The 14,520-nt window shown below is 26.0% G+C and overlaps 1 protein-coding gene across 1 annotated transcript in view; it reads right to left on the bottom strand.

The window, feature by feature from the left end:
• Positions 1-866: 866 nt before the first annotated feature.
• LOC135924080 (protein unc-80 homolog) overlaps positions 867-14,520 on the bottom strand; it is a 55,941-nt gene continuing 42,287 nt past the window's right edge. Inside the window, exons 34-52 of the mRNA XM_065459128.1 lie at positions 14,213-14,342; positions 13,398-13,571; positions 13,018-13,128; positions 12,805-12,965; positions 12,633-12,740; positions 11,809-12,028; positions 11,281-11,360; positions 7,910-8,036; positions 7,745-7,784; positions 7,615-7,670; positions 7,305-7,454; positions 6,852-6,975; positions 4,991-5,248; positions 4,325-4,420; positions 4,190-4,275; positions 3,377-3,530; positions 1,607-1,744; positions 1,409-1,531; positions 867-1,215 (exon numbers count right to left, since the gene is read on the bottom strand). Coding sequence (XP_065315200.1) covers positions 992-1,215; positions 1,409-1,531; positions 1,607-1,744; positions 3,377-3,530; positions 4,190-4,275; positions 4,325-4,420; positions 4,991-5,248; positions 6,852-6,975; positions 7,305-7,454; positions 7,615-7,670; positions 7,745-7,784; positions 7,910-8,036; positions 11,281-11,360; positions 11,809-12,028; positions 12,633-12,740; positions 12,805-12,965; positions 13,018-13,128; positions 13,398-13,571; positions 14,213-14,342 — 2,560 coding nt within the window. The 3' untranslated portion in view covers positions 867-991. The remainder of the gene's footprint in view (positions 1,216-1,408; positions 1,532-1,606; positions 1,745-3,376; positions 3,531-4,189; positions 4,276-4,324; positions 4,421-4,990; positions 5,249-6,851; positions 6,976-7,304; positions 7,455-7,614; positions 7,671-7,744; positions 7,785-7,909; positions 8,037-11,280; positions 11,361-11,808; positions 12,029-12,632; positions 12,741-12,804; positions 12,966-13,017; positions 13,129-13,397; positions 13,572-14,212; positions 14,343-14,520) is intronic.

The following is a 14,520-nucleotide window of genomic DNA, read 5'->3' as shown; positions in this document are numbered from 1 at the left end:
GATACTATGAATGTTAGCTAGTGTTAACTTTCACCAAACATTATATTAATCATAACTATATATAATCATTATAAACATATTTATATTGACGAATATAATAATTCATGTTAATTAAATTTTTTAAAAAAATGCGGCCCGGCCCGTGTATTTTTAAAAAAAAATTTCAGGCCCGACCCGGCCCTGGTACCCGGGCCGGGCTTAGGGCCGGGCCTGCAGGTCTCTGATAAAAGTATTAATCAAGATATTTTCGAAAAGTTAATACTCTATATATGCCAGGTCGTGTTATTATAGAAATAAGTGTCGATATACACTTCTCAACACTAAATGTGACAAAATTATCCATTGAAATTTAAAACTTTTATTATATAAATAATATATTTTATAGAGATTTAAAATTATTCGAAGATTAGCCAAATATAAAAGTGTTATTTATAAAGTCTACTTTTCAGCACACAAGTTCGGGCTAAAAATGATAAAAACGATGAGAATTTATTAATCAAAGCTAACGATATATTTTATATATAAATCGAATATCAAAATGAATTTTGGTATAGTGTGTCTTATATGTTATATGATTAGAATATTAAATATACCTTAAAGGTTTCTTTAAAAAATTGTATCTATATCCCAAAAATATGACCGTATATCTGTATCTATATACTTTTTAGGCCTTGTAAGTGTGCAGGAATAATATATTTGAAGTATCTTTAAACAACTCTGCTATGATTATTAAATAATTTGGTATGGCTATAAAAAATAATTATTATATCAGGTGAGCCTATATTGTATATCGATGTATCTCTGAATGATTTATTAATAAATAAATATGGAGAAATTCATATAAAGATTAATGACGAAGAATTAGAAGAGAATTGCACATTATATTAAAATATTCTTAAGTAAAATTATTTTCGCGGTTTAAACTTTATTCAAATTTTTTTTATTTTTTGCATCGTCCGTTTAAGTATAAATATAAGTATAAACAAGTTAGTTATACGTTTTGATCATTGTATTTATCATATAAATTGGTGTCCAATTTCATTCTCTCTGTCAAATGCGCTTTATCTTGTCCCAAAAGGGCTGAAGTTTCACTCGCGACAGATTCTGATGATATCGTTTCATTAAGAGAGGGATTTAATAATGACTGTACATTATCTTTAGAATTAATTTCGCTTTCTTTCAAAATTTCAGGTTTCGTAAACATATACATGGACGCTAAAATTGTAATATTATTTGCAATATTTTTATAAATTGAATAGAATTTTTTTTAAAATAATGTGTCTAACTTTTTCTCTCCCTTTAAATCTATACTTATAATGTTAATAATTTAGCAACATTAATTAATTAAAAAAAATTTTGATTTAATAAAATATGCATATAATATATATTTAATTTTGTGCATCCAAACTTGGAGCGTTGCCCTCAATATAGAAAGCTTGTTCGTGTTTTAAACTGCTTTTCTTTTTTGTCATCCGCAATGTTTTCCTACCCGGACCATATCTTTTACAACCGGTGGCATCTTTGTTATCTTCTTCATTATTTATATAATAAAAAATTCAAAATTTTTGTTAAATATTTATATTTTATAAAAATATAATTTATATACCATTTGGATCTAAGCTCTCCTTTGAACCTGAAGGGTTAGTTTGATCCTCCATTTTTATAGACTTTGAATTTACCACACTGGAAGGTGAGTCATAAATAGGGTCAATCAGGATGCTTGACAAATTATGATTTCTCATTTCTACAAATAAAATCGTTCATTTATTGAACATGGTAAAGGACTATTAAAATCTAATTTAAAAAAATATAAAATCATTATTCAGATCGATAAAAGCCTTAGGCCTCGTTTGTACTAAAGGCACGATGGTCTATATTCATCGCTGCTTAATTTACAAGAGCTAGAAAATAATCAGTATAATTTATAATGACTGAGCAATGCGATGAAACGAGTTGCATAGTTATGATTGAAATTTGAAAATCATATCTTTGCGATGTCGCGCTTACTATAAACGGAGGCCATAGTTCTTAATAAGGCTAGTTTCTCAGGTTTGGCTTAGCGTCATTTTGTCAACAAACAACACTTTATGATGATGATATTTAATCAAATTTTGAAAGTAGATTATTTATAAATATTTGTTTCCTAGGTCAAAATTATATTTTTTTAAGCAAATCCAGGCTGGGCTTGAAGATTTGACATTTATAGGGGTCTCTGATTGAGATCATTATAAAGATAAATTATTTATAGATTTTCGCAATGCCTTAGGAAAGAATAAATAAAATTATTATAAAACTAAACGAATTAGTTATATTTGTATTTGTTTTAAAGGTGTAAAATACTTTACTTAAACTGTATATTCACGAAGTTGTTAAATTTAAAATTCACACAATCCTCTCAAAACCTTACAAATAATTTATTTTTATACCTAAATCAAGAAGCCTGCAAATGTCAAATTTTCTCAGGCTCGGATTTTCTTAAAAGGTATTTATGGTCAGGCAAGTTTTACTCTACCCAAATTTTATTTCATTAATTAAGCTGTTTATTATGTACAGCGTTTGAAAAGTGAGATTGAAAATATGAACAATAAATGACTTGTTTGATTCAATAATATGTAATTTTTGATAAAATTTAAAATTATTATTAAAAAGGCAGGCCCAAGGTAAGGTAAAAAAATTCTCCTATTCCAAGTTCTATATTTGAAAATATTCTAACATTTACCTTACCTCACAAAATTTTCGCCTTTAGATTAACAAATTTGAGGACACATGAATTTATTTAAATAATTAATCTATTGTCAATAATTAAATGTAGTGTTATCATGTGTCGGGTTATCAAATATCGCGATCACGGGAGTATGACGATGGTGTCACGTGATAAAGTGTTGCGTAGCGAAGTGCAAATAATAAAAAATCAATCTAAAAATCATAAAAGAAATATGCTAGTGCAATGTATTAACTTTAAATGTTTAAGGATAAAAAGATATAAACATATTATTGTTAAAGTAAAATTATCTTTTGATCTTTTTAATTTGTTAAAATAAAATTATATTTTATTCGTATAAATCCTTTTATAACTTAAACACCACACCAAGCTAACGGGAAAAACGGGTGGTTAGCTATAAAAAGTATTAAATAATAAATTTAGAAGTGCCCAAAGCTAATCCCAGTTAAAAGAGGGATCTTAGGGTCTGCTTTTCATTTATATTGCATAAACTAATTTTTTTCCATTAGCTTGAACAGCGCCGAATAATATGATATTATTAGTATAAAGTATCATACTTTTATTTTTATATATGATATATTATAAAATATTTATGATGTTAAAAAAATATTTCTCTTTTTTAAAAAAATTTGTTATATAATGCAAATTAATTACTCTTATCGTGTATCCTTTCATTGACTAAAATTTTCAAATGGGAGTATTCTTCGATCAAATCTCGTATGATTTCCTTTTTGGTTACAAACTTTTTAAACATTGATTCCCTGAAACCATCTATATCAGGAGCTGATGATTTTCTTGCATCAATTGACTTGAAATAATAATAAATATTAAAATTTATAAAATATATTAGGCCAAGTCAGTCTTGGAAGTTTTGGATTTTTTTTGTTATAGAAACGCAGATTTGGGACAAAAAAATATTTTTCTATAAAGCAAAATTTTTCTGAAATATATGAATCATCCTATCTTCTTAAATTTTTTTTATCGAGCATACGACTATACTAATTTTTCTTTTTAAATATATCTTTTCATTCTCATTTTATGTTATATTCTTTTTTTAAATCCTAGGTTGGCTCTTATGAAAATTATATTTACAAAAACCCAACATTTAAGTAAAAATTTTGTTAATATAATCTATGAAGTTTGATATTTGGCCTCATCAGTGATATATAAACTCGAAATACTTTAAACCCAGTCCTAAAAAGTGGGTCGCGTTAGGGCCTAAAACAATACCTAAATCATTGACAAAAGACGCATTCTTAATAAAATAATTAACCTCTTAAACCAAATCTAAAAAATAGTTCTGAATAGTGTTCCTTCTATTTGTAGTAAGAAGAATTAATTGTAAGTCATTTGCAAGTTACTTTGTAATATCTTTTTATTATCAAAATCATAGTTAATGGGTGGTTATAATTTTTCAATAATTTTAATTATGAGTAAATGTACAAATCAAGTGAGTAAAAAAAATACCGTCTTTTTTATGTATCTATAGGTTAAATACAAATTTGGTCTGTAGGAATAAATGAATTTTTCGAAATCCCTCATCATGGCTGTATCTATTAAATAATCATAGGGGATCAAATATTTGTGAATATTGAATATAACTTTTATAGATGACAACCAACATTGACAAAATTTTGTACAATTTAAACGTATAATTATGAGTCAAATTTTCGTTGAAGAGTATTGCGACTTTCAAACCTTGCCAAAAAATAATAATATATAACTACTTACAAATTTCTAGTTATTAATATATTTAATTAATCTAAATGTGAATATAAGTTTCCACTCGAGCCCTAAAAATTGGCCTGAAGCTCAAAGTCGGTGTCGAGCCAGGCCTGGGTCTAAAAAAAATCGGGGCGTACTTGGGTATAAAAATTTAAAATAGAAAATTATGTTTCCACTTTTTTCATTTAAAATATGATGATAATTTAGAATTTCTCTGGGATTATTAGTACCGAGTGATTACTAGTTTTAATTTATAAAAATGCCTTAAAATTGTATTTTTCACCAAAAAAATATTTGTCAGTGCCGGCTTTGTATATAAAATCTTTTGACTGATCTTATAAACAAAATCTAAAATTGTGAATTTGCAAGGCTCTAGTTTCCACTCTCAAATATATAATTTTGAGTTAGATGTGTTACAAACATCTGAGGAATATTACATTCTAATTATTTTTTTTATCATGCTTGATCATGTATATAATTAAATAAAAAATTGTATACTTAATATTCTCATATAATACAAAAATTATAGGTATAAAAATATACTCCATAAGCAAACATGACACAAAGTTTCTCCGTCTAACGATGATGCCTCGTCAGAAGTGTTAATAGTGTATCCACCAGATTTGTTTATATTAGAATTATTATTGTTATAATATGCCCCTTGGCTGGATAGATTTTGTCTATCGTGAGATACACTACCTTGGTGATTTTCCTTGTAAAAATTTTGGAAATTATCCAGACTTAATATCCTGACTATGGCGTTCAAAATGTTAGAAAAAATATGTTCGTCTAAATCAAGGCCTAAAAATTGTGTTTAGATAATAATAGTCATTTTTGAATAATATAATTAAATATTATATACTTTATTATAAATAATATTGTGTCATGGGCATAGCCAGGGGAGGCAAGGGAAAATCAACTTTCGGAAATTTGTCTGTTGCAAATATCATTTTAAGCTAATAAAAGATTCGCTCTCTACACCCTGTTAATTAATTATGTCAACTTTCAAATTCTTTATCAAGAGAATTTTTTTTTTAATTAAAAAGGGTGTAACTCTTTATTTAATTGACAAAGTTATATAAATTTTAAAATAATACATAATTTTCTATAATAAGGATAAAATTTATGTTATAAGTTTTTGTTTGATTGTCGCTAAGTTCTATCAAGAAAATTAAAGATTGGAAAAATTTATATTCTCAAGTTCTGCACAGGGCTCATGTCTACAGATAAATATTTTTTTTATTATCAATCTAAATATCATTATATATAAGCCGCGTTTCACATGCAAGATTTAACTAATAAACATAACCAATTTCCGAAGTATAAAAATTACCTTTGAGCACCACAGACATATTAAAAGGCATTCAAAAATCGTTTTTAATAATTTTATTATAAAATTAATATATAACCCTATATACTATATAAAAAAAATTAAATCATAGGTCTCTCTATCATTGAAAAATAATGGTGAACATTATTTGACCCCGTCGTTATTCTAATTAAAATTCAGCAATGTTTTTCAGCGTCTTATATTTTATATCTTATTGATAGGGAAGTGATTTTATATGTGAAAGATAAAAAATTTTTAAACCATATAAGAATTTTCACGATTAAATATATTTTGATAGGAAAAAAAAATTATTTATGCCCAAGTAGCATGTACAATTTTAATTACATATTTTCAAAAATTTAATAGGTGAGAAATTATAATTATTATATTAGATTTAAAAAATACATAATACATAACTTCATCAGGTAAAAAGAATAACTTAACATTGTTTTGTGTAAAAGTGGTTTAAAATTAATCAATTCAACTCTTCTGTAGTTGTTAGATATTATATAAGGTGGTTTAAAAATGATAATTAAAAGTCAGTTTTATATTCTTTTATACTCGTAATAAGCTCACTTAAAACATTCTAATTGCATTAGTGCTTGATAATAATATGCGAATTTTTGTGAACGAAATAATTTTTATTTTATTTTGGAAGCATGGATTCTAATTTAATAAGTATGTTTTATTTTATCTAAGGCGCAACAATTTTATTCTTGGCTATAAACCATTTTTCATCTAAGCATGCCAATAATTTTTCTTCAATTATTGCAGATATTTTATTATTTAATAAAAAATCAATCAATGACAAACTGGTTTACTTCAAAAAAAATATTTAAGTTTGGATAAAAAATAACTTTTAAACGAAAAAATTTGGTATATATTCTTAAAAAAAAGTCATCGCTTTCCAAATAAGTACTCCGCCATGAAAATAAGGGGAGATAACACTATGCCCAATAATATAATTGTGATGTATTTAGATAATTTAGCATGAGAAAAAATAGTTACTCTAAGGAAGAGATCATCCTTGGCGTTTTATATATATTTAAATAAATAGAAAAGTAAAATAATTACTCGATTCGCATTTGATGTAATAAAGCAGTAAAGGTGTATAAAAGAAAAACAAATAGCTGTCAAATTTGTGAGATAACGTATTTGCCATAGAGTTGGGAATGTTTCCGAGATTTATAAAGTTCTCCTTTATTTGATTAAAATAGAAGAAATAAAATTCATACATTATATAATCTATTACACTTATGCTAGCTAAAGTGTTACAAGTTTTAAAAAAAAATTAAATGTTTTATTTCAATTTTTGAAAATAAAATTTTATTTTAATTTATGACCTTGTTTTATTTTTGCCTGATCTTATAGTTTTATAGTTTAAAGATAAAAATTAAAGGTAAGAATATTAATAAAAAATTGAAAAAAAATATAAGCACAGAAACTAAATTAGTTCAAAAATTAAAATTTACAATTTTTTTTTGTTTGCAAATTATCTGTGACATAATCATAAATCAATTATTAAACTCTCAAAATGGACATATGCTCAATGGCCAGGTCTAAAGTGAGAGACATGAATGAATCCCCGTTTAGATCAAAAACATCTTCAACTTTATCGTAAGGTGTGCAACTGAAAGTATATTGATGAACCATATTTATGCAAGTTTGAGTGATGGACTAATATTTAAATAATAATAATGATATTAAAACATTTTGCATTTGCCTTGAAATATTTAAAATTCTTTGTAGCAATTGAAAATCTATATACTAATAACACTTTTTAAAATTTTATAAATTAAAAAATGAAAACACAAATATAAAATATCATATAAAATACTTTAATAGTTGGCAAATGGGCTATGAAAGGATATTTTTTCATTGTGCCTATAATACCTGGGAATATCAAATACACAAATTATATACATAAATAATTAATTACAAATGAACTTAATTAAAATAGAATTTACTTCTGATTGGGACGGTTAGATAATCCAGCTCATAATAATTCTTGATTATATATTAAATATAGTAATGAGTCCTTAAGAAATATTAAACTTATTGAATTAATTAATAATTTCGTTTTTTAAATTTTTTTTTATATAATATTGATATGGATGGTAATCAAAATAAACTTTATTTGAATTTGTATTCTTATTTATTTTTAAGAGCATCTTGTCCAGCCTTTTGTAAATAATATTTAACGATGGCCTCGAAATATCCAATGACCAATCTATTGTTGGCATTACTTTAGTCAAATAACTGAAATATAAAAGTTTATCGCTTTATTGTGACTAAAATACACAGTTGTGAAATGTTATATATATTATCAAACTTTTGATCAGAGTTGTTTATCTTACAATAAAATATCTAAATCAATAAAATAAAAAAATGCATATCGATACAATTTTTTTTAGGCCCTCATCGAGTAGGTTTTTTTAAAGATTAGTTATTATCATCATTCTTTTACATTATATTATATTCACAAATAACATTAATAATTATTAATACTAATTATTTTATTTGCTAACAATAATTTTCAAAGTTTTATCAGAGAGACATTTACTCCTCTCAGGCATGTATTTGCAATACTGAATACAGGTTCTACCAGGGGCGGACTGGCCATAAGACCCGGTGGGCATTTTGCCCACGAGGCCGCGAGAAAATGTCGCTTTTTGAGGCCGATCAGAGGAAAATATCAAAATAGAGGCCGATTAGAAAAAATTATTATTATGTTCACATTATTTTCTCTTATCATTTATTTATTTTTAATGATATCTCTATGATTTGAATATCACATTCCTTGAGAATTGTCATGCATGTCGTTTACTATATTTTAATGCATAATATATTAATAACGTCGCTTGACGCTACATATCATTACCACGTTCTTTTCTTTATTTTTTTTCAAATGAAGTGAAAACGCTTCCGTTTGAGTAGAGTAAAAGCTAAGTTTTGATTAATTTATTATATTATATTTTTATACATTGATTTATTGTAGAAATAATATAGCCAACATTTCTTGTTCTCAATTCATTGAAATCAAATAAAATCCAGGTCGGTGAATCAGACAAAAGGATGGATGCTTGGATGAAACAGAATAATTCATCTGGCCAAAATAAGTTGAGAAGGCTGCAAAAAATAGGTGAGATAAGGAGGTGGGCACGTGAAAAAGCCCTTAGATGGATATATGGTAAAGAGAGCTTGTTCCCAATAGCAATAAAGGCAGTTCAATTTATAATAGATAATAAATAATTTGAGACAAAAACTTGATAATCTATGTAAATCTAAGACTCTAAGTACAGCTATAATATATTTGGAAATTTTTAAAATAATGAGGCCACTGTCATATCTTCAAACTAAAAAATTAGGTACTTTGTCAGCATGGAAAATGAAAGAAGATGCGAAATCTTCTGCATCATCGATTATTACAACGATTCAAAATAAAGCAATAAAATGGCTGCTAATTTAAATGAAACATTTTCATATTTATAGCTCCCGGAGAGTACCTGAGTACAAAATGCTCTGTAAAAAGATCGAATAGGACGAGCTAAGAGAATATATAGTGACAAATACCAAGATGAACGTCCTCAATAATAGATAGACCTTTATAGGTTCGAACTATTTCGTCCTATAATTGATCAAATTATAAACAGCTTGTGGAACTACTTTCTGCGAATTGAGAGCTTATCTTAAATGTGCAATATTTGCATCCAAGACATTTTGATGAAATAAATAGTAAAGGTATTTCTGAAAAGGCTTTGGAAAAACTGGCACAATTGGCATATATATTGAGTGTTAAATTTCATAACGAATTATGTTCATTTGCCAGTGTATTCAAAGATTTGGTAGCAGAATTAAATGAAACGGACGATGATATCGCATGTACAAGTGAGGAGTCAAATGAAGAAGATGGAATATTACAATATGATAATAAATCAGAGTGTGATAATAAATGTAACAAGTGTTTAATATGCGTGTATGAAATTCTTAAAAGATTATGCATGACACTAATTTATTTTTGGCATATGAATACATTTTAACTTTATCATTTACGCAGGTTAATTGCGAGAAAGCATTTAGTAAATTAAAAATTATAAAAATAAGCTGAGAGCTAATATTGACCAAGAAAAATTAGAAGCATTTTTAATGTTGTCAGTTGAACGAGAACTATTAGCGTAGATTGAACTAGAAGATATTCTGTATATTTGCGCAAAGGTTCAAAGTTAATGAGAGATTTATTAAGGTAAAAATTATATATTTTCTTAATTCTTTTATTAGAATCTTATTAATATAATTTACAATATGATCGGTGCCTGATTTTATAAAAGTGCAGCAATTTTATTCTCTGTAATATTGTATAACTGCAATTATTTTATATTTATAATTAATTGATTTAATATATTGAGTATGCATTTTTTTTATATTTAACATGTGATGTATGATTTGATTTTATAGTGCAATATCGTTGTAAATCTAATATAAAATATATATTTTCAATGAATATTATTTTGTATAGGTAATGGATATGATTTTAGATGTGCATTTTTTTAAAATAAAATATATGATTAGCGTATAATACTATTCTTTTTTTTTTACTAAATATGTAAAACGCTTGAACTTATTTTCCAAAAATAAGAAGTAATAAAAATCATGTAAATCAAAGAAGCCATTTATGGGAACCCGTTCTAAGACCGGACTAAAATTGGCCGAATGCCCGCAAAATGTGGGTATGGGGGCGATACCCCCATGAGGCCGCTATAAAAAATGCCAACGAGGCCGTAGCGTCGCCAGTCTGCCCCTGGGTTCTACTGGTGGGCTAGATGGAATAGTAGTATTATATTTTAAAAATAATTATTAAAAATAGTCTCTTTAATCTGTGTGAAATAATAATTTTCAAAGTTTTGTTTTATCCAATTGTAGCATTGGCTCTAATAATTGTGAATTTCTTATTTTTGAATTTTTATTTATTAAAGAATTCTACTATCACTTTAATCAATTGCTGTTAATCTTCCTGGAAAAGATATTAATTATTAAAAAAATTCGAATTGCTTTTCTAAAAAATTTTTAAATTGAAATTTGTAAAAAAACTACAATTGAATAATGGTATCGTAATTATCAATTAATTTATTCTATCAAAATTAGAATTATTTCCATTAAAAAAATATGTTAAAATTGGATATTTTTTTATATTTTAAATTGAATGAAAAGATTGTTGGTAAGGAAACTGAATTAAGATAGAATGAAAAGAAAATATTTCAATACCGATATGTATCAAAAAATTTATATAGATAGTATCGCGATGATTTAACAACTCTGATTTTGATTCAGCAAAACCTTCAAATATTATACATGGTTACCCCTAGTACAATATAGTTTTTGGCTCTCCATCATAATTAAATTAATTATAATTATCAACAGCCTACTTAACGGGCAAAAAATATTTTGAGAAATCATCCTTATCAGGTTATATATAAAAATTAATTGATGTAATTTATTGGATAACCTGTTAATTCCATATCTTGTTAATGTTTGTATGTCGTATGGAACTAGCCTCAATAATGCATTTACAATTTCCGCTATTTTCTAAGAATGTTTTGATAAATAATAAATAATTATAAATTAAGTTGGAGTTTGGAGTTAAATACCTGTCGTTTACAGCAATTAATTTATCTAAATATTATCATGGTCATGTATATAGTTATACTAAATATTTCTTAATTCATATTTCTAAAGTTGTGACATTAAACTAATATAAAGAGTCTTATGAGTTTGCTTTAAAGTATCCACCAGATTAAATATACAAATCCCCAAAATATTGTACCGTCCCATACTTCTTCCAAATAAAAATTCTTTATGACCCTACCAACCTAAGATATATAAAGATAAACCTTATATATTATAACGTTCTATATATAGGTAATATTTTAAAAAATCTGTTTATTTTATTATCTATCTTTTTTTCCTTTTAAAATTAAGGATGTGATATAATTAAAATTATTTCCAATTTACATCGATTACTATAATGATTTACAGTATTTGAATGCTGATCCAATTGAAAATTTGATTTATTAAAATTTTGTTTATCGACTAATCCCAACTGTATTAGCTCTGAAATTCGGCATTGATTAATGTATAAAAAATCGGAAACAAATGACAATAATAGATCTCGAGGCTTGGTGTAATTGTCGTATTGCTGCAACAAATATTTTTGGTCAAATTTTTCACTTTTCATCACATTGTTGAATGTTTGTCTGCAGAAGAAAAAAAAATGGAAATGTTTTTGTTAAAAATATAAGAAAATTCTTTGAAGCTAATAATTCGGACATCAACCATATGTTTTATGATATAGTCATAGTCAGAATGCGAGGATCATTTTATAAAACTATCTTTTAGATCTTGATATCTTCTATTTGAAACAAATTCATATTAAATTGTTACCTAAAGAGCTGTGAATTCAAATTAAGATTCAGGAATTTTAAACTCTATTTAACGGAAACTTTGATAACATGAACTTATAACCTATTTTTTAAAGGGGGGTCTCAACTCGCTCTGGGTCCATATTATCCCCGGTTCGATTGGATGTCCATAAATAGGTTCTTATTTGGTCTTCTTAGAATGTCCAAACAAACAATTTTAAATGTCTGCACCCTAACTTGAGTTCACAGCCCAGCGAAAAAACATTTAAATTTAATTGTTCTAACAGGATAACGCCAATTCAATGTAATATGCATATTGCCATATCTAAATAAAATTCAGACAGCCAAGTATTTATACTCATGTTCTTATTTCTATAAAACATAATACATAATTCCTCTATTATCTTTCATGTATAACATAATTATAAGTATATTTAACTTTTTCCAGTTCTCAGAAAACTTTTCTTTGTCTCTAAAGTGACCAAAAATGTTTCTATTGTGAAATAATTTTCGATCATTCTCCCTTGGCATGTGTCCCACAAATGGCCTTGTTTTTTTAAAAAAAAAAATTAATTTTCAATTTAAATTCTGAATAAATTTGCAGAAATTACCGGCTAAAACTTTCAACGTTCCTCAGGAGTGTTTGAATATCAGTGTAAATGGTTTTATAAGCTGATAATTCCTCGGCGATTATTTTTTTATCATTGCTGTTTTGCTTTGATTTATTGACCAGATATTTGTGATAATACGGTATGACATCTCTTAAAATTATCTTATAAAAATACACATAAGAAATATTTTTAAAAAACATAATTATATCTTACAAGCATTTGCAAACTTCTTCCGGATTCCGAATTATAGCTAATTACAGTTATGCACATAGATATGATTTCTATGAAGTTTAACCCATCCGAATCATTGGTGTAGCATATGTCCTATAATATATAATAACAATTTATTTTGTATCGCCTACACATTAGAATTTAGATCATTTATACTTATATTTTATAAATTCTGCAGGTTTTTTAAAAATTTATGTTGGTTATATTTTAATCATTATTATTTTAATATATCTATGCACTTATTACAAAACTTAAAGAAGAGTTAAATATTTTTTATTAAATTTGAAAATTAAACGTTATTCTTTACAATAAGATCTAATAGACTTTATCAAAAAAAAATATTATACATATAAACAACTCACCAAACATTCTATTGAGGATTGTCCATTTTGCAATAATTCTAATATAGAGCTTAAGTCAATGTTGAAATTCTTTTCCATTGAAAAGATTAAATCATACATAATCATCGGATCAACATAATAGCTCTTGTCATTCATTTCGTTTTCTTCCATTATTTGACTGATACAGGCTAACACCTTTAGAAGATATTTATGAATATTAAATTATAATCAGGGACCCAGAATAGGCGTTCCCGCTCCGTTCAAAAAAATTGTTCCGTTCCAGATTTTGGAACATTCCAGAACGTTCATGGAAAAATATTTAAATATATTTTTTAAATCTATACATTTTAATTAATCTATCAATTATTACATCTAAGCAATAATATATTTTCTAAGCGATTATCATATATATTAGTTTTTTGTTGTGTTAGTATAAATTTGAATGTCGAAAAACAGCGTTCAACACTTTCCTGGATAAAAAAAATTATAAAAGAAAATAAAAAGAACTTAATATATGCAGGCACCTGTTAGATGGATTAAAGATGTTTATTTATTTAAATTATAGAAATAAATAAGAAGTTTATATAATTTTCAGGAACGTTCTTTGACCTTTCCCGAATACACGTTCCGGTTCCGTTCCATAAGTTTACCCAAAGTTCCGTTCCATGTCCCTGATTATAATACAATAGTTAAAAATAAGAAGATTGTTTAAATGTAAATGATTAGATAACAGCTTTAAACACCTATATATAGCTTATTCTTACACTTAAAATTCGGGAAGTTTATTGTATACTATATTTAAAATGAAGTTTATTCAGAAATTATTTATATCGCACTTGTAAAACAAAAGGCTTCCTATGCATGGTGTAATAAACTTTGAAAAGATTTTCTACGGTATTCTTAGTGTGTAAGTTTTTGATCCCATAAGCATAGATTCGTAACAACATCGGAACAAGCAATATATATCTAGGATAATAATTTTTTTTGTAAGGAAGTAATACATAAAATAACCAGTCAATATATTAATGAAATAAACTTTAAATACAATCTTAAATCCTTATTGAAGTTATAATTACACATATTCTTAATTGTGACAATAATTATTTCTATTAGAATACTTACAATTATCAAGTTATTTAAAAAA

This window comes from Gordionus sp. m RMFG-2023, chromosome 2 (genome assembly GCF_954871325.1).
Source record: "Gordionus sp. m RMFG-2023 chromosome 2, tfGorSpeb1-WG-v2, whole genome shotgun sequence".
NCBI classification, from domain to species: domain Eukaryota; kingdom Metazoa; phylum Nematomorpha; class Gordioida; order Chordodea; family Parachordodidae; genus Gordionus; species Gordionus sp. m RMFG-2023.
Note: the sequence above shows the minus strand (reverse complement) of the source record. Positions and strands in the feature narration are given on the sequence as shown.